Genomic DNA, 25,588 nt, shown 5'->3' with positions numbered 1-25,588 from the left:
GTATAGTAACATAAAGCAAATATATTTGCCTTAATAGACACCAATACTGCCCTCCAAAGGCTAAGTGCAGTATCTACGCAAACACTGAAACTGAGAAAAATGGCTTTCAAGTTTTTTACACCAGCCAGTCAAACATGTTACTGCAATTTTGGCACACACATTTCTCTGAAATGGGACAAAATTTAACCAGGAGACTTTGTCACAAGACACAACAGATCTCACAAAGCCCATTTTAACCCTTAACTCAATTTTGACAAAATGCGTAGTTACTGCGCTTTCGCTTTGTAGGGAAGAATAGTCCTCTGGTGAATAAGCGAGAGGTGACTGTATCTAGAAACTCCAAACCCAAGATCATCAGCATTAACTAAAAAAAACTGGTTTTGAGGATTTGATTAATAAAGCAGGAATTAATAGATTAGGAGTCTAATGCTGTGTTCACACCAGCCGCGGTAGAGGCGTCAAGCGCGAGAGATATTTAATGTTAAGTCAATATGAAGACGCGTTGACGCGTGTCTGGAGGTGTTTAGCGCGGTGCCGCAGGGTTGCGCAAATTGAGCGTTGCCGTGGGAAACGCGCGAGGTGAAAATTTTTAACTTTACCAGAAACGCCACGCGTTAACCAATCAGGAGCTTGCTCTTGTAATGACGTGATTACAGGAAGCAGGCAGAGTCGCAGAAGCCCCTCCCAATGACGCGAATTTCCGCGTGAATGTCTCGATGACTAGAATTTTACATGCGAATGAAGCGAGTACACTCAAAATGTTCAAGCGGCAAACTAGATGCGAATTTGACGCCTCAAAGGCGACTGGTGTGAACCCACAGTAAAGATCTTAATCTCAATATTTAGATGTTCATTTGATCTCTGATTTATACACAAGGCCAGTTTAAAACACTTTACACAATACACTACACTACATTTGGCTTCCGCCTCACGTATACAAAACACAAACGCATCACCATATATGCAAAGACACCGAGAACGAAATCAACACAGGATATTACTTTAACAAACACAGCTGTCTGAAGATGTCAGGTGTATGAGGGCCTTCAGTCTAAAGTACCCATTAGAAACATACTGCATGTGTGTTTATATAGTTTATATAGATGAACTCTGTGAAGACAGTGTGTGGTCAGCGGAGGTGTGTGGTTTTAGATGTGTATGTGTATGTACTGCATAGTGTGTGTATACGAGTCTGCGTTTATACTGGAGGGCGAAGAGATAGGAGAGCTTCCTGTAAGGAGTAAACGGGCTGTGCTTTGTATCCGGCCGTAATCTGTTCACCCTAAACACAGGAAGGCAGAGATGGTAAATAAGTCACACACACACTAAAGCAGTTTTTGGATACTGGCCCGTATGTTTTCTTCTGCATTATATGATGTGCTTTATTTATCACGCTGTTGGGTGGAAAATGGACATAGGCAGGTTAGATAAGAGAAGAAATGGAGAAAGAAGAAGAAGTAAAGCAACAGAGAGATGAGACAAAATCTGCAACAGTTTTGCAAAGAAAGTGAGAGAACGAGGGAGGGAGACTTTAGAGGGGGAGTTCACACAAAAAATGAAAATTTTTATTTATTTATTTCGTCTGTCGAACACAAAAAGCAATATTTACCATTATACTCACATTGGTCTTTTTCATTAAAGTAAATGATAACCAGAGGCTGTCAAGCACAAAATAATATCATAAAAGTTTCCTAAAAGTCATTTTAAGCCACAATCCAATCTTACACAGCTACCCAATTACATTAGGACTACATTTATGTTATGTTTTAGTCATTTTGATGCTTAATAGCCCTTGGAGACCATTCACTTTCATTGTAAGGTAAAAGTTGTGTGAACAATTTGGCAAACAATACCCTTTTGTGTTTCACAGTGGAATGTCATACAGGTTTAAAACGCATGAGGTCGAGTTAATGACAAAATTTTCTTTTAACTCCTGCAAGCTGGGGCCGACTCCAGGGCGTACGCATGTGGGATGGAGGGGGTGTGACGAGGGTATAAAGGAATGTTTAGGGGATTGTGGGGACTGTCAGAGTGACAAAAACATGGGTTTCGAACATCGGGTCAAAAATACACCCACACGACAACACGCAACGGAACCAGACGTATACTCATTCCAGAATAACGCCACACGGTTTCCTCCCACAGCGATCCGTGCATTTGTGCAGATGGGGGAGGAAAAACAAGCTTGTTGTGTTAGTGGGGTCAGAAACTGTCCAGAAAGTGTCCCTGTGTGTGTGTATTAGTGTGCATACAGTTAGATATTATCCAGGACGACGCAATAGGCTCCAGGCGGAGGGGAACGGGTTGACCTGAGGGTGGGTTACTGGTTCAGAGGTCAAAGGTGAAACGCCATAACTTTGTCTGTGTGCGTGTTAATGATGGCCCGGAGCCACCGATGCTGTTCGACTGCATCTCTACAAACACAGGATGACTTTGGTTGGTTCTGTTTTTGGATACATGAGCTTTCGTGGGGCTAGATCTGAAAGGCACATGCATGCCCCTACTGAGTTGCCTCAGTATTTTATTGCCTTTTTTATGAGTCTCTTGTGACCATTTGTGATTTTTCATCAGTGCATAATAAAGCTGATAAAGTACAGCTAAAGTAAATCTCAATGCACAGGTGACCCTATTTTAGCCAAATTCTTATATTAACTCTTATTGTTAAAGGGACACAGTCAACCTTGTGAAATTGACACTTTTTCCCTTCAATATTCAGTCCTGGACCAAGCAAACACCAGCCAACAGGATGATCCATTCCAAATGATTCTCAGTAAAAGAAAGACACAGCTCAAAGCAAAAGGTTTTGCAGGGTTACTGATAAGTAAACAGGCCTCAAACTGAGCTCAGGCACTTCAGTCAGACAGAACAAATCCCCAATAGTCTGTGAGAGGTGAAGGAGGTGGAAGGTCACAGGTCCACTACTGCGGTATTAAAAACACATTTACCACACGATTGATCAAATCTTTGGTCATCCAACCTCCGAAAGACCTTAAAAGAACTAATCAACAATAACTATGAGGCAGGCAATAAAATAATAACCAAGGCTTGCTGGATGGATACACTTGATTATTATCATTTTTTTTTTGACTAACGACTTGGTGCTTCCTTTTGCATTCAATGCTTATGGGTGCTGTTTATATTTGCCATTAACATCTGTGTAGGGTGACAGGATTACAAGCGGTCAGACAAGCCACCTGGTAGTTACACAAGCCTCAAATGAGTCTCTTGTGACCATTTGTGATTTTTGACTACATGCACCACTCATAGGTCAGTGCATAACTGCTGATAAAGTACAGCTAAAGTAAATCTCAATGCACAGGTGACCCTATTTTAGCCAAATTCTTATATAAACTCTTATATTAAATTGCTTGCTAATGTTTTATCTATGCAGTCGGACTGGAAGGACATTTTCAGAGACTTAAGCCCAATTTATACTTCTGCGTCAGACCTACGCCATACCCTCTACGCCGTAGGTTAACCAGTCAGTTTTCATTTATACTTCTGCGTCGTTGTCCGTGTAACATGCAAGACCGCTAGTAGGCAATGTCAACGGGCATGTTACTGGTGTAACATCAACAGAATTAAGGCAAAAGCAGAAAAAGCAGCAGCTGCATGTGTATGTTTATAATGAAGCATCAGCAGTGATGGCGGCAACTATACAGGGACTTTTATTACAGCCTGAGTTGTTAAAGGGACACTCCACTTTTTTGAAAATATGCAAATTTTCCTGCTCCCCTAGAGTTAAACAATTGACTTTTACCATTTTGGAATCCATTCAGCTGATTTCCGGGTTTGGTGGTACCACTTTTAGCATAGCTTAGCATAATCCATTGAATTTGATTAGACCATTAGCATCGCGCAAAAAAATAACCAAAGAGTTTTGATATTTTTACTATTTCCTACAGATGGAAAATTAAAAGTTGCCATTTTCTAGGCAGATATGGCTAGGAACTATACTCTCATTCTGGCATAATAATCAGTGATGTAGTACTCGAGACTCTGTCTTGGACTCGGTCTTGAGACCATATTTTAATGGTCTTGGTCTTGTCATGGACTCATGAGCATTTTGAATCGGTCTCGACTCGTACTCGAATACATTTGGAATCGGACTTATTCTCAAGTCCACCCGAGTCCCTTTTAAAATATATATTACTGTTTCTTTAAACTGATGTAAGATTGACGTGAACAGTGATTGTTGATTTATTTATTTTTTTGCGGGCATCAGACTGGCGCGAGGTCAGACTTCAGACCTGAGGAGGTCATGGCAGTGCAATAAAACGCATCCCACCCATTTAAGCATTAGACAAGCTGCTGTTACACAAAATAATAACACAGTGGCGCTAAAACACAGAGTGGCACTACACCACGTCTTAGGCCACAATTTTTTTACGTATTTAATGTATTTTTTTGTTTGTATCTTAATAAAATAGATTAAAAAATAAATATGGATGACATTAAAACTTCTAAAACAACAAGTCTGGTGGTGGTGGCCTAAGACTTTTGCACAGTACTGTAGCTTATAAACAATTATCTTTATTTAACTAAATTATTATTTTGTTTCATAAATAATACATTAATTTAGTCAATTGGTATACTGTGGTTTGTGTTACAGTGGATCTGTGTATATTGTAGGACCTAATATTATAGAGTGGATTTCAAAATCATTAAACTAAGGGTGACTTTGACATGAATTGAGTGAGATCAGAAATGCTATGCACGGACTATGACCTTAGGTCTTTTCTCAGACCCAACTTTATGTGGACTCGGTCTTGACTCAGACTCGACCTTTTCTGGTCTCGGTCTTGACTCGACTCAACGCTCTCTGGACTCGGTCTTGACTCGGACTCGAATGAGCTGGGCTCGAATACAACACTGGTAATAATTAAGGACTTTGCTGCCGTAACATGGCTGCAGGAAGCGCAATTATATTACGCAGTGCTGTGTAATAAAATTGCGCCTCCTGCAGCCATGTTATGGCAGCAAAGTCCTTAATTATTACGCCAGAATAAGAGTATAGTTCCTAGCCATATCTTCCTAGAAAATTACAACTTTTAATTTTCCGTCTGTCTTAGTACACGATGTCACTACAGAAGTTTTAAATAGGAAAAATATTGAAACCCTTTGGTTATTTTTAGCCCAATGCTAATAGTCTAATCAGATTCAATGGATTATCCTAAGCTACGCTAAAAGTGGTACCGCCAGACCCGGAGATCAGCCGAATGGACTCCAAAATGGCAAAAATCAAACGTCCAACTCCTGCCAGGGTAAGAGCTCAGTGTGTATGTTTGCTGAACACCAGCCCTGAGGGCATGATGCCTAAATATCCTGTGGTGTTAGCTTTATGTCAGTGCTATTTACCTAAACCTTTCTCTAAAATCATCTGAATGAAACAGCAGAAGCAAAAGAAACCCAACTTGTCTAAATTCATAGCCAAAGTCAACACAATTACTGTCAATTTCTACACAATTACCGTCAGTTTTTGCAAGATACAAATGGATGCCAACTTCTGTTTTCAAATGGCATATTCGCAAGCCTGTACCACGTGTTAATTCTCAACCTAATACATATACTGAAATTCAATATACACCAATGAACATGGTCACGTGAACATAAGTTTTATAAAAGCCAAAGCGCCTCACTGCTGCCAAGCATCAGTCAGGGTCGAACGCTATGGTGTACAGACAACCTAAATACAATTTTTTTCTTTTCAGGTGAACTTTTTCTTTGATTATGGGAATATCTTTGTGCAACAGTTATTGGATGGGTGCCTTTATTAACACTACAGTACAATACAAATATCCTGTAATGCATCATAGGAGGGTGAGAGAGAATACACAACCTTTTGTTGCGCACAGATTTTAGAGAAAAACATACACTTAGGCTGAATGAAGATGTCCCAGATTTATAATTATACAATATTAAATTTTTGGGGGGCAAACAAACACATATTAAGAAGCAATTATCACCACAGGGTTCTGTAAGCATTAAAAGAAAAGCTTACATTCAAGGCTTTGTACGTCCTTGCGCTCCTTTAGTAGTATATTGCTTTAAAAAGATTTTAGTTACCAAGACGATAAACAATACAAATATGAATAAAAATTCCCTTTCACTCATCACGTCTTGGAAATGGGAAGACCAACTGAGCACTACACGGTTAATGACAGAGTTATTTTGTCTGTAAATCTCCCACAATCCACTGTGGGTTACATTTCTTCTCCGTTCCAAACATTTCTAGTTCATTTCAACAGCCTGATGTTTTCATATAAGCACATATCTGGTAGGTAGCCCTGCCCTACTTTATATAGTTTGGTCCATAGCGAGCGATTAGCATAATGTTTTACATGTTAGTAAACACCTTTTCCTTCTTTTTTCCGATATCTACCTGAGAGCTAGAGGTTTATAAGCTTGTGTTGTGCTGACTGCCGTGTAGTTGTTAGGCGGTTTGGCAGATGCGACCGGTCTGGCCCGGTTCTGCCGCGTGTTTTTCATGATTTGTTTTAATGAGCTCCTATGGGCTGAAGGCTCCTGCTGATCTCTTTACAGCCACAGGAACCAGAAACTCCATCAAAAACAGTCTGTGAAAAATAATGGAGGAGGAGAGGATATGAGTCTGGAAAGCGTTTTTCTTTTTTGTGATCTGCTGTGTTTATTAGCATATGTTGATAAGTAACTATCTAATAAAACACTTTTTACTCCAAAATCCCTTGGTGGTTAATTGTACTTCTCTCTCTTACTCTTGCACATTTCCTCTTAAGGTCTCTGTCCTTTCTCTCTACCCCTGCATCTTTCACTCCCTCTCTCCTCTGCATATTTGACCTCTGACATCAGAATGCGATGTACACGCGTGTGTCCTCCCCAGATGGGCCTTAGTGAAAGCATTTCCTTTTCACTTCTGCACCCTCAGAGAGATAAACACCCACTGCACAACTCAAATCCAAGCTGCCACGCAACTCCGTACTGAGACGTGTGTGTGTCCGGTCAGCATGTGAGTGTAAAGATGCTTAAAGACTCTCTGTTCTTCCCTAAAGCCAAACACAGTTTGTTTATTAAGGCTTGTTTTTCAGCTGGTTAGACTGTTTACTCAGTCACTAACTTACTGCACCTGCAGTGAGACTAAACAAAAAATGGCACCATGAGAAAATGTAATAAATCATAAGTACAAGCTTGTGAATCAGGGTGTAATATAACTGTAAGGAGACACTATCTTTTTATAAATCTGTTAGTTTCAAAAATTGGTTCTGATAGCTGCGCTTAATTTCCGATAAAACACAGTTATGATCGCTGCACCCAACGATTCTGAGTATCACTGCTAGTGTTGTAGTAAGGGATGAATGGGGCATTGTCCAAAAAGAAATCAGTCAACAAATTAATACAAAGACACACAATATCCAAGATGTAATTTCATTCATTTTTTGATGGTCTTGTTTTTGTCTTGGTCTCGACTGTCTTGACCCTCTATGTGTCTCGCCCCTCAAAGTCGTGGTCTTGTCTTGGTCAAGACGCTTGGGTCTCGGTTTAGGTGGTCTCGATTACAACACTGATCACGGCACAGCACCCTTCGCAATGTTAATATATGTAAATCATTTATAAAGCGAATATAGGCAAGCCTGCAACGCTGCAGTGCGTAGGGAAGAAGACCAGAGGCCATTTTCTCTGATTGGAACTCAATGAAGGGGATTCATTAAGCTGAATAAACCACTTTTGTGAGGAAAGTGTGTATTATTCATATCATATAAATTAAATTTAATCTTAAACTGTGGCAAAAAACTGTAACGGCAAAACTCCCTGCAGAACATCCGCTTCTGATGTCACTGATCAGGTACTATTTTTTTTTAAATGGAAAAAACTTTTAGTGATTTTACATAAAAGTTAAAAAGATACATATTTGTATTAATATTTAATATGTATGCTTTAATAACACCCTTCAGCCATGACTTATTCCATAATACAGGACAAACTCTTGTACCTTATTGTTTACATACACTCACCTAAAGGATTATTAGGAACACCTGTTCAATTTCTCAATAATGCAATTATCTAATCAACCAATCACATGGCAGTTGCTTCAGTGCATTTAGGGGTGTGGTCCTGGTCAAGACAATCTCCTGAACTCCAAACTGAATGTCAGAATGGGAAAGAAAGGTGATTTAAGCAATTTTGAGCGTGGCATGGTTGTTGGTGCCAGACGGGCCGGTTTGAGTATTTCACAATCTGCTCAGTTACTGGGATTTTCACACACAACCATTTCTAGGGTTTACAAAGAATGGTGTGAAAAGGAAAAAAACTCAGTATGCGGCAGTCCTGTGGGCGAAAATGCCTTGTCAAAGGATGCTAGAGGTCAAAGGAGAATGGGCTGACTGATTCAAGCTGATAGGAGAGCAACTCTTACTGAAATAACCACTCGTTACAACCGAGGTATGCAGCAAAGCATTTGTGAAGCCACAACACGCACAACCTCGAGGCAGATGTTCTACAACAGCAGAAGACCCCACTGGGTACCACTCATCTCCACTACAAATAGGAAAAAGATGCTACAATTTGCACAAGCTCACCAAAATTGAACAGTTGAAGACTGGAAAAATGTTGCCTGGTCTGATGAGTCTCGATTTCTGTTGAGTCAGAATTTGGCGTAAACAGAATGAGAACATGGATCCATCATGCCTTGTTACCACTGTGCAGGCTGGTGGTGGTGGTGTAATGGTGTGGGGGATGTTTTCTTGACACACTTTAGGCCCCCTTAGTGCCAATTGGGCATCGTTTAAATGCCATGGCCTACCTGAGCATTGTTTCTGACCATGTCCATCCCTTTATGACCACCATGTACCCATCCTCTGATGGCTAATTTCAGCAGGATAATGCACCATGTCACAAAGCTCAAATCATTTCAAATTGGTTTCTTGAACATGACAATGAGTTCACTGTACTAAAATGGCCCCCACAGTCACCAGATCTCAACCCAATAGAGCATCTTTGGGATGTGGTGGAACGGGAGCTTCGTGCCCTGGATGTACATCCCACAAATCTCCATCAACTGCAAGATGCTATCCTATCAATATGGGTCAACATTTCTTAAGAATGCTTTCAGCACCTTGTTAAATCAATGCCACGTAGAATTAAGGCAGTTCTGAAGGCGAAAGGGAGTCAAAACACAGTATTAGTATGGTGTTCCTAATAAACCTTTAGGTGAGTGTATACCTGCCCAATAACAGTTATTTGTTTATTTTAACCTATTATATAACCACAAAGTACACAGAACTGTGCTCCAACTAAAATATCATTAAATAAAATTAATCATCCTTTGAAGTATGGTCTACAAGAGAAAGGGTGAGCCTGTGAAGGATGACATACTGTGCTTAGATGTAATCAGAACTTGACAGCCTATTACTGACAGGTCAGCGAGCTGCGTGATTGGCTCACCTGCAGAAGGAGTCTCTCAAAGGCGAGGCAGGCGTCCCATCGAGAGAGGGCGGGGTGGCGGAGTGCTTGAGCAGCAGCCAGTCCCAGCTGCAGAACACCGCTGTGATTCTCTAGCGCCCCCCAACTATCCCGAAACAACTGCACGTACTGACATAGCTGTTCAGCTGTGACGCGTCCTGATGAGAGAGGGAGAGAAAGAAACGTTAGCATTGTAATCAGGCAGTCTGGTTTTACCATTACACAAAGCAGTTTATATTCAAATTTACATGTCAAACTAAATTTTACAGTCAACCTAAGAGAAAATGTACTTTAGACTCCAGTACTGCAAACGTATTGGAAACACAAACATTCAAAAAGCATTGGCACACCATAAGGAAGTCGACTATGATAAAGCAGTGCAGGTACAATAACAGTCTTACATTGACTGTCACAAATTCCCATAGTGCTTGGGATATTACTGAAGAACATAATATTATCAGTTGGATAGGACTCAGTATAAACATAGTCCCTTTAAGGAAGTCACACCATTATGTTATTTCCGTTATGTAAGACTTTTCCTGTGACAGTAATTTCTTCATGCTTTTAAACAGCTTGAATGTAACTCTACAACTTTTGCTAATTTAGTATACGCGGATTAATGAATATGTGAATTAGTCCCCGCCTCAACTCAGTTGCACAACTCAAACCATAGATCTGCATATGCAAATTAGTCCCCGCTTCCACTATTTCGCAGCACCTCGGACCATAGATATAGAGACAGAGCGCAGTTATGCAAATTTGAAAACCACGCCCACCGGGGGGGAATTCAATTCAACCGTCTCCATTGACTTTGTATTGCGAGAGGCCGCCTCCTTGTCATTTCTGGCTTATGGCAGGGGACTGAATAATGCCTAAAAGCTGCTGTGTGACAGTGTGTACAGCTAACAAGCCAAGGAACCCAGAGGTGGGTTTTTGTGGGCTGTCGAGCCGTGGAACCCAGCCTTTGAGGAGAGTGGAGTGGATCGCCGACTGCGTTTCCCCCTGGTGGACGCAGTTTTACTAGTAGGAGTACTATGAAAAGTTGCCTGTGTCCATTTTTGTGTCTTTAAACGCTCGTTTTTTGGGGTCGACAGCTTATAAAAACTTATTTACAGATTAAACTTAAAAACAGAATAATACCTAAAAGCTGCTGTGTGACAAGGTGTACATCTAACACGCCAAAAAAATAAATAAATAATTTTTTATAAGCTGTCGACTTCAAAAAACGAGCGTTTAGACACAGAAATGGAAACAGGCAACTTTTCATAGTACTCCTATTAGTAAAACGGCGTCCAATAGGGGGAAACGTAATCGGCGATCCACTTTATTCTCCTTAAAGACTGGGTTTTACGGCTCGACAGCTTATAAAAACTTATTTCTGTGTTCTTTGGCTTGTTAGCTGTACATATTGTCCCAAAGCAGCCCCTAGGCACCACTCAGTTTTTTGTTATAAGCCAGAAATGACAAGGAGGCGGCCTTTTGCAATACAAAGTCAATGGAGACTGTTGGATTGCTTTCCCCCCCGGTGGGCGTGGTTTTCAGGTTGTGAGGCGCTGCGCTCTGTCTCTATACAGTATATGTAAATAGATGATACGTTCGACAGTTTCAGAAATATAATTATTAAGTCCGGTTTTACACAATGCATAACCAAGCATTTTCAGCAAGACAGAAGTAGCGCTGACTTTTGCACAATACTGTATATAAACAACAATAAAAAATTTGATTTCACCACAGTGGGATTTAAACTGAAATTGCCATCAAAATAAATTTTTTAAAGGTCATATCAACAACTGCATATGTGCATGTTGCAAAGCGTATCACAGAACCTTGTATAAGAGAAAAACATTAGTATTTATCGATTGATGATTGTTTTTTTTTTAACTGGAAGGTGGTACTTTTGACATTAGAGTGGCCATACTGAGCATTGCATTATCCCCTAGTCATAGTAATGTGAAAACACCCGAAATGTTTGGATGGATACTCTGGGAAAGCTTTTGGATAAAAACTCCAACAATCGCTTTTTCTGAACTAGTTCACTGAAACAAATCGCAACAGATTCGCTAGCCCTAATTTAACACAGTGTTTTACCTTAAACAGATGAATACCTACAGACACACAGTGGGAGGCATAGGATTTTTTCTTCAGAAAATGACCACTATAGACAGACACTGCTGTACAAATACAGTATACCACCAAACCACAACATGTATGCTTTTCTGTGGAAAAACTGGGAATTTTCTGTGACTGTGTGTGTGTGTTGACACTGCACTTCTTGAAGAATAAATGTTGGTAATGCCTCATGTTTGGCAGAAATGTAAGCCATACTTGTACTGTAAGTGTCTTTGTGTTATTTTGGTTGTTGTATCTCATACACTATGTGTTTGTATGTGGTCAGCCACTTCTGAGCTCATTTACAAAGTTGGCACAGTTGAGGCCAAAACACTCCAACACAGAAAACACATCCTCAATGACCCTGAAGTTCTCTTAGGGAGGGTCTGCAAAGATACAGGAAATGAAAGAGAGAGGGATTTCATGCATTTCAGCATCTCACATTATGCTGGCTTCTTTAAAACTGTATTTATATACATACTGTATATAGGTAATGGACTAAGCATGCAGTACATATATATATGTAATCTCTATGCCAAGCATTTTATCCAATGACAAACAACTGCATTTCTTCCTACAGTATACAGTTATGGTATATTAAAACCCATGCAATATGTAATTTGAGAAGATACAAGATTTGAAACAGAAAAGTTTTAAATGTGTAAAGAAGAGTGGTGGTAACTGAGAAATGCTCCGAGGGACCCAGCGGGTCTGAGGGGTTCACATTCATACATAAAACCACTTCTCCATGTTGATGTTATGAACCAGGACCAGATGTGAGACTATATCCTGCTCCAGTGCAGCCAATGTTTGCTTTAGGCCAGCCAAACACACATATGCACACTAAGAGCGCTCACAGAATGAAAGCTGGATCAAAAAGTACAAGAACACGCCATGCGCCAACAGCCAAAATCAGGCAGGCATCCAGAGGGCGGTTTCACAAGAACAGATTGAATCACTGGTGGGCTGAACACAAGCACTGCAGTCCTCCTGAGGGTCATTTTCTTGATGACAGGATCACAAGATGATTCCAAACTCATTATGGCCCAAGTTTCATAAACACAGAAATATTTGGTAGATTTCTAACCCATGCCTCTCGGGAAACTTTTGGCATATTGCATTTACAAACCAAGAAAAAGTGATCAAATCACTAATGTTAGTAAGATGTAAAGGTGAAGAGTCAGGACACTTACAGTACACAGGGTGCAGCAGATTAACACTTGCTGAGCGCCAAATGCAAGTTATAAAAGGCTTTGGGGAGTAAATAAAACAAATTTACTTTACAGTGAATGCAAATGTGGTTTAAATCAAATTTTAATAATGATAGTCTGACTGTTTGTAATGTAAAAAGTTGCACAATTCCAAACAAAGACATACAAACTGCCTTCTTCTAAGTTCTTAGTTGATTATCAGTAGTTTAAAGGGACACTCTTTTTTTTTTTTTGAAAATATGCTCATTTCCAGCTCTCCTAGAGTTAAACATTTGATTTTTACCGTTTTGGAATCCATTCAGCTGATCTCTTTTAGCATAGCTTAGCATAATCCATTGAATCTGATTAGACCATTAGCATTGCGTTAAAAAAAAAAACACTATATCTTTCCTATTTAAAACTTGACTCTTCTGTAGTGACAATGATATTACGCAGCGCCTGAACATAGTGAAAAACTTCTTAAAACTTAAACAACTTTCTTAATAAATCTTAGACCCTGCACAGACGTAGTCTTGCAGAGAAAAGTTAAAGGTAGCGTATCACATTTTGAAAAATGCTAACGGTAGCCGACTAGCAATGTAATCACGATCCCACCCTCCATTGAATTCGCCATCCAAAGTCACGCCTCTTTCAAAACACATAAACACGCACAGATCAGACACATCTCATGTCTCCTTCACCAGTGAGAAAACTAATGAATAACATTAGTAAAATAACCAACAGTTTTACATCAGAATTAGTTAAAGCACACTTTCAGTTGTGTAGACATATATCGTTACGCTAATCCGTAAACTAACACAAATTTCATAAGCAACACAATGTTTCATCAAAGTATAATATCTAAATCCATCTCAATACAAACATATCGCGTACCTACCTTACCAAAATAAACAGTTCAACGGCCCTTTCAGACCTTTTGCCTCCAGCAGCTGTTTCCATCTCATGGTAAAGTTACCGATGTTAATTTGGGTTTTTGCTCTTTGCTGATCCAGGCAGTTTTTGCTGTTGTTGTTGTTATAAAACATGTCTTTCGTTTTTGTGGCTCCTGTGCAGGTTGTCAATTCAGCAGAAAAGTTTGCCGTTCTCCCTCAGTTTACAGACGGGAGGTGAGGTCACATGAACGGGCCAATGACGTATAGTGTCTGTGTGAACAAGCTGCGCAGAGGCATTCAAATTACGCTTACAGATGAGGGACAAAAAAAGCAACGTCCGTTCGGACCGAGATCTATGATTGGTTGAACATTTTTTGGTCCTACACCTTTCACAGATGACATAAATTTCTACAAATACATTTAAACAACTTAACATAGTGATTGCTATTAGGATGTGAGGAGACTTTTAACCAGCATAACTAAAAATGTTTCTGGATCAAATGAGATACCCTGCCTTTAAACGCTACAATTGACCTGTATAGCACCAGATTCATATTCACTGTGCAAGTCTGATGATGCTTTCATCTACATTCTTTAACTAATTACCTAAAACCCTCTGAAGGGGAGAGATCTACTGCAAATGAAAACTGTTTGACAACTGGCAAAAAGAAAAAACTTGGTTTTAGACAGCTGGGCTAATCCAAAAGTCAAAACCATTAATTTCACAAAGCTCCACACAAGCTCATTTGTATGCAATGAATCAGGGAAATGTAGCCTTTGATGTCTACGGCCACTTTCGGTGGGTGGAAGGGTCAGAAAAAATGGCGGCACTGTCTAGGAAAAATAATGTGATTTTGCCAGCTCATGTAATTTGTTGAGAAAACAGATTTTGTTCCAGTAATATCCAAACACAAGGGCCATTGTAGACCGAGACTGAGCTTTAAGGGAATAGTTCACACAAAAATTCGGTCATCATTTTCTTACTCTCATGTTGTTACAAACCTATAAATACTATAAAATTAAATGGGGCTCATGAATAGTTTAGTTACAAACATTCCTCAAAATATCTTCCTTGGTGTTCATCAGAACAAAAACATGTTTACAGGCTTGCAACATAAGAGGTGACCAATCACCTTTAAAAAGCTTTGGTAAAATGTAAAAAACGTACGTAGCATAATTTTACCCGAGAGAGAAAAAGAAACAGCCATCAAACCTACTCTAGGCGATATGTTTCCACCAGACCAAAACCTAGAGAAGAAGAAGCAGGTACGACATGGAGTACTAACTATCACATGACCATGTAACAAGGGCAAAACATACATTAACACATCCAGAGAAGCACTGACCCAGATATGCATACAGAGGCAAGCACATTCACTTTCAGACAGCGAAACAAAGACCACCAGAGTACACATACAAACTGAAAGGAAGACCACCAGAGAACACGCTCATATTTTACGACGCATCACAACAATGCATCTGATGCTACAAGATGAATCAAAACAAAATGTAGAACAGCTGTGTGTGCAGCGTGTGTGTGCGAACCTTTTTCAGTTTGAAACACAGTGAGATTGTTCAGGCACTATTAAAGTTCTGTTGGCTCGGGGACGAGGAAATAACTGCGATCCGATGTGAAAGATTGGCTGCAGTTTTGGTACCGTGAGAGTGTATGTGCTTCGGGAGAACTCAAAACTGTGTTTAGCAATACAAAACCATATTGGCATCATTCTCTTTCTTTCTTAAATAAACACACAATGGCAGAAAAGGATGTCATCTCACCAATCAGAATGCAGTCGTTTATAGATTCTGACAGTTTGATTTGAATACGCAAGAGCATAAATGTCCAATGCAGATGTCTTGCAATGAGTGTGCGAGTCAGTTTGCGGCTAATGCAATGAAATGTCTAAAAGTAGCGAAAAACTGTAATACAAACATTTTACAAATTTTGTAACTCTAAATGCAGTTTCCCAGACAGGGTTTAGATTAATCCAGGACTTGGTCTTAGTAATATAAGGATAATTAAGTAGTTTTACAAACATACCTTACAAAAACAATACTGGTGTGCATCTTGAGACAAAACTGATTTTTAGATTTATGTTAAAATATATCAGTGCAAAATGTTTTTGCATTAAGACAGCTCAACCATGCATTTTAGTCTGGGACTAGGATAAGCCCTGTCCAGGAAACCGCCCCTATTGGTTTCACACTGATTATTGTTATAGTATGTGTGTGTTAATGCGGTTGTTGAACTTCAAACATGTCGGTGAGTATTTTTACCCTCCATTTGAGACTCTATTGCTTATGAATGTCAAATCACCTTTTGGAACATATGTGTGATCCCACATGTGGTTCAAATTTCCTCAGGGGCCACATAGCCATTCTGTCCATCTGTAGTGCTGCTTGCTGTCTGTAGGGGGTGCTGTGGGACTAATAATCCTGCTCTACATCTGACTTTTCATCAACTTTTCTTTTATTTTTTCCTTAGTCTTTAACACTCAACCTCACTCTCTCATTCACTGTCTGTCATGCCATTGATCTGAAATCTTAAAAGGGAAGTGTTTTACCTTTGTCTTGTACTGTTACACAAGTATACTTTGTGGAAGCTAATGGGGATCCAAATAAACAATCAACAATATACTATATCACAAGCAACACACATACAGTGTTAGTAAAGCTCATTTTTTGTTTTTTGGCATGTAGTATTTATATGTTAGCCTTATTGGATGTCTATAACACACTGATAAAATTCACATTTATAAGATAGAAGCATTTAAAACATAGTGTCTTACTTCCACAAGTTTAAATCAACAATTTGTCCGACATCATTCTGCACTTTAGCTTTTTATCAGAAACCAGGCTACGAGGTAAACTAAAATCCACCGGCTCTTTAAAAAGGGGGAGGGGGCACTTAATATGTTCCACCAGAGGGGCAACCTTTCGATGAAGCCAATACAGAAGTGACAAACTCAGGGTTCCCACACCTTAGTTAACTTCAAATTCAAGAACCTTTCAAGGACTTTCCAGGTCCAATACCTCAAATTCAAGGACTAAATGTGGGGACACATTTCAAGTAAGAGCAAGGTTACATTGTGTTACCTTTTAAGATACATTGTTACAGTTCCCTTTTGAGGGAACTCGTGCTGCGTCACTGCAGTGACATTTTGGAGCTGCCTCCAGGGGTAAGTGCGTCTGAATGTGTATATCAAATTCAACCAATGGTGAGGCTTAACAACAAAGACAAGGTGACGCGGGAGCCAGGAAGTATATCGCTATCTGAAATATTGCCAAAGACGGAGTTACAGGGATGCAGGATGTATAGCAAAGGAGACACAGCGTCTCGTTCCCTTCTCAGGGAGCAACAGTTACATACATAACCCGAGACATTTTCATGTGTCAAACACAACTATGCAAAAAGCATTTTGGTATGAATCAACATTCGCAAGATATAAGCATTTAAAAAGCGAACAGTTTACCAGCATGTGTGCATAAAAGGCTTGAATTTTTTATGATATTATCCTATACTACACAGGGAATAATAAGGATTTTCTCCAGAAAACTTCTTGCATAAAATAGATTCAAGCACTTTCAATGACCTGTATCTATGTAGGTATATTTTCAAAAACTTCTCAGGACCTTACATTTTTTCCCCCAGATTCACAAACTTTCAAGAATTTCAAGGACCGTGGGAACCTTGTGAACTGCAATTCATTGACTGGCCACTAGAGACTGGCTGCAAAAGGGAGTCAGTTCCTATAGACCCCCATGTTAAAATGCCCAACTTTACAGCAAAAAATAATATGTTTAGAGCATGGAACAAAAAGTGTTTTGGTCTATATAGCCAAGTTTGCCCTTCATGTCAACTGTGAAGGGGTGAATTTTTTGTAACTCATCCGTTTAAATTATATTACACTTTAAAGTTCTGCATAATTAAGGGCGTGGCCACTTGAGTGACGGGTGAATTGGCGTCACTAGAGTCGAGCTAGGCGGGTGTGGTTTCAGCAACCAGCCACCTCAGCTTCACCCACATCCTGCCTCTTTACCCATTTTCGATTATCAGCGAGTGATGCATGGTGACGTGCCAAGATGGCAACGACAGGCTTCGCCAATTATTATCGTCGTCCACGTCGACATGCAAACACACGCGCAGACCACTGGTAGGCAGTATCCACGCGTGTAACCACAGTGGCAGCGCGACTGTCAATGAAAAAGACGCTTGGCAAGTTAACCCGCAAACAAAGAAGAAACAGCAACTTATTGTGTATGATTTGAGAAGACCAGTAATGATGGAAGTAAATAAACAGCAACTTTTTTTGCAGTTTGAGTTAAATCACTCCTCAACTTGGCTCATCTTTGTTTTCACCGTCCCAAACGGAAATACCTATGATGCAGTTCTTTTTTACCTGGAGGGAGGGGTTCTGGTGGTCCAATCACAGCGCTTGTGGTCCGCATAGAACTGACGCGCTGTTAAAAATTTTTGAGAGGTGCACGCCAGCCTACGCAGAGCTACACACAGGCTAAGGATAACCTACGGCGTAGAGCTCATTAACGCTACATTGTATAATATATTTATTATTTGTTTGTGTGTATATGAGAGGGTGTGTGTGGTCTTACCCATACTCATTTTGATAGGTAGATTTTCTTTGCTGGCTGCCTCCACCAGTTGCCTCCTCACCTCTAACACCGCCTCCTTTTGCTTAGCAACCAGCATTGTTTCCCATAGCAACCGTGCTGTGGCAGACCTGTGGAAAACAGGTCGAGTAATCGACAATCAGCCTCTTTCACTTTTAAAATTTATAACACTTTTAAATGCTACACTGATTAAATAAAACATTTAGATTTATTCATTTATTGAACTTTTGTTATTTGTGACCCATGACAGCAAATTAAGTCGGAATGAGCACATTTTCAAAAATGACATTTATATTTTGACATTCTCTATTAAAAAAAACACTTTTAAAACGATGTATGATTTGTTGGAATCTGACAAAAAAATGACAGCGCTACGCCTGTCTTAAGTTGAAGAGTTGAAGATTTTTGAGGGTTCAAAAGCAAAAATCACCACATCCATACTCCCCAATGGTTAGCCAAACATTAACTTAAGACATAACAGATTATAGGTCCCACCTGGGTGAATTCCTGACAAAAGAGATATTTTTAAAACTGTAATTCTGTGCAGATGTTTATGTGTATCTGTCAGTCAGCGCGAGGAAGATCCTTTGTGGAATCAGGTCCCAAACTTTATCTCTCTTAATAGCTATTTTACCCTTAAGCAAGTCCTGCACTTTATTCTCAATTCCTGCATGTTTTAAAACCAAAACCAAAATTTAATGGATGGACACGCATCTTTGTACTAGATTAAGCATTTAGGACGGTTCACCTCTCAAAAAAACTTACAAATAATTATCATTTTAGATGTTTAATGACTAGAGTATTGAGATCGCCAGATGATGGCTTAATGTACTTATTATTATGAAAACCTTATATATAAATGTATACTTGCTATTGCCTCTAGCTCAAAATTAGACGGTGCGCATTCCGACTCATTTTGCCAGCACGGGTCACATTTATTTATTATTTCTAATTGTAATATCAAGTTTCCTACACCAATGTTCTAGGGCACAATGCAATCAATGTTTGCAAGGTTGGAAACCTGCCACATTTGGGTTGCCAGATCTTTAAGCATCAGGCTACACTAAAGCCCAGTTATTTATATTAGTCTTTCTCTCTTCTTCTGTTGACTATTCATCAAACGCATTCTCTTATTTATCCATGAGTAATGAACCAATCTCATCTACATTCAGTAACATTACAATCATTATTCAGCAACCATTTCTCATCAAACTGATCGACTCTTATGACATCTTAATCAGACATCATCATTATGCTCGGCATCACCGGCTCCTCCTCTTCCTGTTGTTAATTAACTGTGTTGTGCGTTTCGGGCACACTCTTTATGATACGAGTGACAGATTTTTAGACTTTCTTCCACAGGGGTGAGCAGGCAGAGGAAATACTTTAGGGTTTATGCATGGGAATGTTCCTCTGTTTGTCATTACAAAGTTTTACTAAATATGACTGAACAATTTAAGCGAAACGTTTATATTAACATGCATTTCAGAATGTCTTAGTATTTGGGTGATTCTCACGAAACCATTGAAACACCACGGCACTAATGATTTTAGCTTTAAAATGTGTAATATAGTAACATTAAAAAGCATCAGAATTAACACAATACTGTGTTGTACCTTGCACAATGTGTGATTTCGACATAAGAATTTATAATTGGAAATTTTATCTCATTTTCTGCTGAAATTCTCATTACCGCAATGTGTCCGGCTGTGTTAGAACATGCGTTATGTTGTAATTTAATCAAATTAACACAAAAATATTAAGAAAATAAATAAATGGATGTTTTGCTAGACTACTTTAGATGACAGAAAAAATATTTACTGAATATTATAATAATAATGAAGAAAAATTAGGAAAATGATGTGTCCATGCCTGATGTTCTCATCCTCCGCAACACTTTTAGAGAACAGTTTAAGCACACATACAGAATTTGAATAAAGTTTGATTTTGAGTGACCAAGCACATGGACCAGTTACTTCAAGATGGCTACCAGGTAAGATCAATTTTTTACAGTTAATTTGAAATACTGTCTTCTCAGAATGCTTACACGACATTTTGATTATCATTACCACAACAGATGCTTATTAAATGTTAATTTAATTAATAGAAGCATAATACTTTAATTTTAAATGCATGTGCAGAATCTCCAAATTATGTTCTTTCAGGTTTGTCATGTCATTTTGAAAATATGTCAGTGTTGATGTTTTCTGACTGTTGAGGAAATGAGATTTTTTTAGGACTAATTTTTTAAATTATGTTACAAAAAGTGTTAAATGATAAGTAAAAGTTTTTAAATTAATGTTCCCATTTACTCCAAACTTTGTTTTTCAATGTCTGGTGGGAAAAAAAGTAAATTTAAGCAATTTTTACATTTTCATGCTTGACATTTTTAAAACCAAGTTTTCGTGAGAATCACCCATTTAGCATATCATGTTTGCTTTAATGACAGCACGCATTTAAACTGCCATGGACTTTATAAGCAAAATGATGATCCCTGTTATCCCAGAATGATCTCAGAATGTTTCAAAGAGCATCTTGTGCTATTCAATGCAAGCGAAGTGATCTGACCTGTCATATAAACATTACGACAAAAAGAGAAATCATAAGTTAACATGGTAAATGTCACAAATTATCTGATTATGAAACTAGAAATACACTAAAAAAAATGATTCATTGAATTTAATCAATTTTTTTTAAGGTAAGTGGTTGCAATCAATTTATTTAAGCTACATTTAAACAAAGTTTTATATTTTATTTTACTTTACTAATCTTTTTTGTTTGGATGTAGCTTAGGTGGATTGATTGCAACCACTTACCTTAAGGAAAAAAAGATTACATTCAATGAATCATTTTTTTCAGTGTAGAATTTTAAATATTCATTAAATCGTGTTTACACTACATTTTGAAGATGGATCATACCTATGATCCCTGCTGTATATAACATAAATACTCAGTATACTAGAGAAGCGATGAGATAAGATGAATTCAGGAGACAGCGAGGATGCAGGACACCAAACAAAGATGAGAAACCACAAAAAGTAAGAGAGAGGAGAGACAAACAAGGGCGAGCGACGGAGGGTGGGGGTGTCTTACTGACACTGAAACCAAATGTTAAACCTGCTCTGTTTTTCTTTTTCGCTTTTCTCTCTCTCTCCGTTCTCTCTCTAACGGTTGCCATGTGTTGCATCTCAGCTGTAATGTGTTCCAGACAGCGTTTTGGCAGTGCTAGAGAGGCCCGACTTCATCGCTCCAACAACAAGACAAAAATACGGGGAACAGGAATAATGAGGACAAAAGCCCACTTAATAAATGTGTGTTGTTCTGAAGCACTGACTAGAGTCAGGAATTAATAGTGTAGAAACATCACAAAAGCCTGAGCACGGACGCGTGATCGTGAACCGACTTGGTCATCTGTTGATATGAGAGAAACTACACAAAAAATGAGGAAAAACACAATCACATGATGGGCTGGTCACACTTCTTGCAAAAGAATTGAAAACATTCAGCTTTTTGGAACAGCCTGTAAAAGCAAGGAATGCCTCTCCTATTGCATATTCTCATTCTTCTTGATCAAGCACCATGTAACACTAAACAAAAGGCTAAGATGGACCGTCAAAAGCCCACTAAAGTAAATCTGTGTTTACCTGTAAAACCTTTGATCTAAGCTTAAATGCTTGACAGTACTTTTGTAGACAAATACATGTCATGTATGAATCTCTTTACAGAACTACAATTTAGCATTCATTTCAGTAAGCTGGTGCGAGAACATTCACTGTCTAGTCTAAGCAAAGAGTGTCTACTTTTAAGAAAGAAAAAAAAAGATAAATAAATAGAAAACTCCCTGCTCCCATATTTCCAGTAATGTTGTTTTATACTTTCAGTGACTTACTATAATGTTGAAAACGCAAAAAAAAACTAACTCTTGACTGGTAGCGCATACTAACGTACAGTATACAACTAAAGATGTTTTTAATGGCCTGAAAAACCCCAGGGGTTCAAAGACCTTTACTGCACAACAACCTACAGCATCCATAAAACTTCAAAACACGGTCAAGAACGGAACGTGTTTGCGGGAAGGTAGTGTGTCCGTGAAATGGAGCTGAACAGCTTTTGCATGTCATAAACAGATGCACACATAGTCAGCGTAGTTCACATGCCAGAGTTAAGACTGGACCCTTTCTGTGTGCATGTGTGTGTATGTCGACTCGGCGTGGATTCCAGGAAGACGAGGGGTCCGTCTGGAATGTATCGGAGGGGCAGCATGGTTCCAATTTACCCCAAAATCTCCCGCCTCTTTCTGCTCCGCCCCCCACTCCTTGCCTCTCCTGCAGTGTCCCCGAGCTAGATGTCCTGACAAGGGGGTTCAGAGAGTTTGTATTTGTGTGAATGGTTAGCATTAAAACTCTAACCTATAGAGGGCAATGTTGGTCTATGAAGATATTCAATGCCCATTTTCCCCAATACCTCCATGTACTGTCCAGTGTGTGTGTGTGTGTGTGTGTTTGTGGTGGGAAGGTTCCTGGAAACACATGACTTTGCAGTCAAGAATGGACTTACTTTAACTGACTAAGTATTCTTGAATGCCCTAAAATCTGTCTTTGTAGGTGAACAAACACACAGCGGTTTCCAAAATGTGATTTCTTGAGCAATAATTAAGTGCTGTTGCTCAACACAACAGGATTCGGATGTGTCGGAACGTAACACTTTAAATAAACCAAAATCCGAGACAATATGGTCCCGATCTTGTACGCAGATGTGCAATTACAACGTGGCCAAAATCATCGTGATGGGCTGACTGTTTTATAGGGTGGTGATTAAGTCCCTGTTTATCAACAACAGAAAAACAAACAACTCCCAAATACAGCTATGCAAATTTCCGCATAAAACCAGGACAGTTATTCTCCAATTACGCTCATTTATGGCACAGCGTTCTTTGTATGTTTTCCGATGCGTACACATAGACAGAGACCTGCCAGAAGCTCTGCGGGAGAGATGTGTGGATTTTCCATGCCCGTCATGATCGGTAACATAACATTGTGAAAAATAAACAAACATTATTTATCTTCGTAGAAACAAACAAGCCCACGTGGACTCGTGCTTATAGGAGTGAGTACACAATCATAGTTTTTATTTGTTAAAACTGACACGGGGACTTAACCAGTGGCATGAGTTTGGGATAAGACTAAGACTTTTTTTAACCAGTGGTAGACCAGGAGGTGTTTAAAGGTCTTTTAATCTTGTACATTGCTGAGGCCTGCACATGCAACATCATGCAAAAGCAAATTTCAACGTGACTGGCTGCTTCCAAAAATCAGCTCTGGTCCATGTAAAAATTAAAATTATTTTTTAATTAAATATAATATATAAATTATATAATAAAAAATAAGCTACTGAAATAACTCGAGTCTTATGTATATGATTAAAAATACTGTATAGTTCAAAAGTTATTTTGTACTGTTATAAAACTACTTCAATGAGGAAAAACAACTGTCTGCATCTTTAAGATTCAACATCAAAAGAGCAAGAATAACTCCAGAAAGAGAACGCAAAAACGTTTCGTAAATCTGAAATGTATCTCCATCTCTCCAGAGAGAGCCTACCACATAACTTCAAAGACAAATGTCACCCGTCTCCCAGAGATTGGAAGATGACTATTATGTAAGCATCATTTGCAGAAATACGGGACACGGCAAACAGAGCTGTACTTTTATAAATCAGGCCGTTTCCGGATTGTAGATCCTTGGAGGACGATTACATAAGTTGGTTTTAATTGATAACTGCCGCTGGATATTTCTGCAGCTGGATATTTTGGTTGTGTTTTATGTGTTTTTGCAGGTGTTTTGAGTTAACAGGTATTTTATGTTGGCTCTGTGTGATCTCTTCCTAAAACAGCTTATTAGTTTGCAACTGTTGTGTAAGTCTCTAGAAGGACATCACAAACTCTTAGGCTGCATTTACACTGGCACAAAAAAATCGGATTTAGTGCTCACATCTGACACAGACCGGATATTGCTGCACGTGTGTAAACACAAAAAATCTTACCAAGATCAGTTTTTTCCTATCTGATATGAGACACTTCCAAATGTGGATTTTTATCGGATACATCCGATATCCAGATATCCGAACTGGGTCTAAACACACATATCTGATTCTGCTTGAATATGACGTCAGTGTTTCACAACGTTTTTGTGCTGACCGTCATCCTTTTGCACCTGAAGTAAAAAGGAGTTACCCGCGGCTACACCTGGCTGCAATGCCAGTGCAAAATAAAAAGCATTAAAGCCAAGTACTGTATTAGGAAGTTAAGGATCACAACAACCGCACCAGTATTCAGGACCGAATGACTTGCCCATTTTATGAGCAACTGTAGCAAATTTTGGATGATAATCCTAGCTGCCGACCCCCTGAAGTTCTCAACAGTTTTTCAGAGGAAGACGTGATGACAGAGAAAGACAATGTGGATGATGATGATGCCAAAGGTAATGATTAACAATGGCCTTTACTTTTAATAAGTTATGATGATATTAATATTAGATATACACTCACCTAAAGGATTATTAGGAACACCATACTAATACTGTGTTTGATCCCCTTTCGCCTTCAGAACTGCCTTAATTCTACGTGGCATTGATTCAACAAGGTGCTGAAAGCATTCTTTAGAAATGTTGGCCCATATTGATAGGATAGCATCTTGCAGTTGATGGAGGTTTGTGGGATGCACATGAAGGTCCCATTCCACCACATCCCAAAGATGCTCTATTGGGTTGAGATCTGGTAACTGTGGGGGCCATTTTAGTACAGTGAAATCATTGTCATGTTCAAGAAATCAATTTGAAATGATTTGAGGTTTGTGACATGGTGCATTATCCTGCTGGAAGTAGCCATCAGAGGATGGGTACATGGTGGTCATAAAGGGATGGACATGGTCAGAAACAATGCTCAGGTAGGCCGTGGCATTTAAATTGGCACTAAGGGGCCTAAAGTGTGCCTAGAAACATCCCCACACCATTATACCACCACCACCAGCCTGCACAGTGGTAACAAAGCATGATGAATCCATGTTCTCATTCTGCTTACGCCAAATTCTGACTCTTCTATCTGAATGTCTCAACAGAAACCGAGACTCGAGACCAGGCACTATTTTTCCAGTCTTCAACTGTCCAATTTTGCTGAGCTTGTGCAAATTGTAGCCTCCTTTTCCTCTTTTTTTCCTTTTGTAGTGGAGATGAGTGGTACTCGGTGGGGTCTTCTGCTGTTATAGCCCATCTGCCTCAAGGTTGTGCGTGTTGTGGCTTCACAAATGCTTTACTGCATACCTCGGTTGTAACGAGT

General features: G+C 39.2%; 1 protein-coding gene across 2 annotated transcripts in view; it reads right to left on the bottom strand.

Annotated features, from left to right (window-relative positions):
• The window catches only part of scfd2 (sec1 family domain containing 2), a 143,006-nt gene that overhangs the window by 103,759 nt on the left and 13,659 nt on the right, over positions 1–25,588 (bottom strand). For both annotated transcript variants that reach the window (XM_073855964.1, XM_055186866.2), the window contains exons 3-4: positions 18,239–18,366; positions 9,418–9,593 (exon numbers count right to left, since the gene is read on the bottom strand). In XM_073855964.1, coding sequence (XP_073712065.1) covers positions 9,418–9,593; positions 18,239–18,366 — 304 coding nt within the window. The remainder of the gene's footprint in view (positions 1–9,417; positions 9,594–18,238; positions 18,367–25,588) is intronic.

Source organism: Misgurnus anguillicaudatus, chromosome 18 (assembly GCF_027580225.2).
Source record: "Misgurnus anguillicaudatus chromosome 18, ASM2758022v2, whole genome shotgun sequence".
Taxonomy (NCBI): Eukaryota; Metazoa; Chordata; class Actinopteri; order Cypriniformes; family Cobitidae; genus Misgurnus; species Misgurnus anguillicaudatus.
This window is presented reverse-complemented; position numbering and strand designations above follow the sequence as displayed.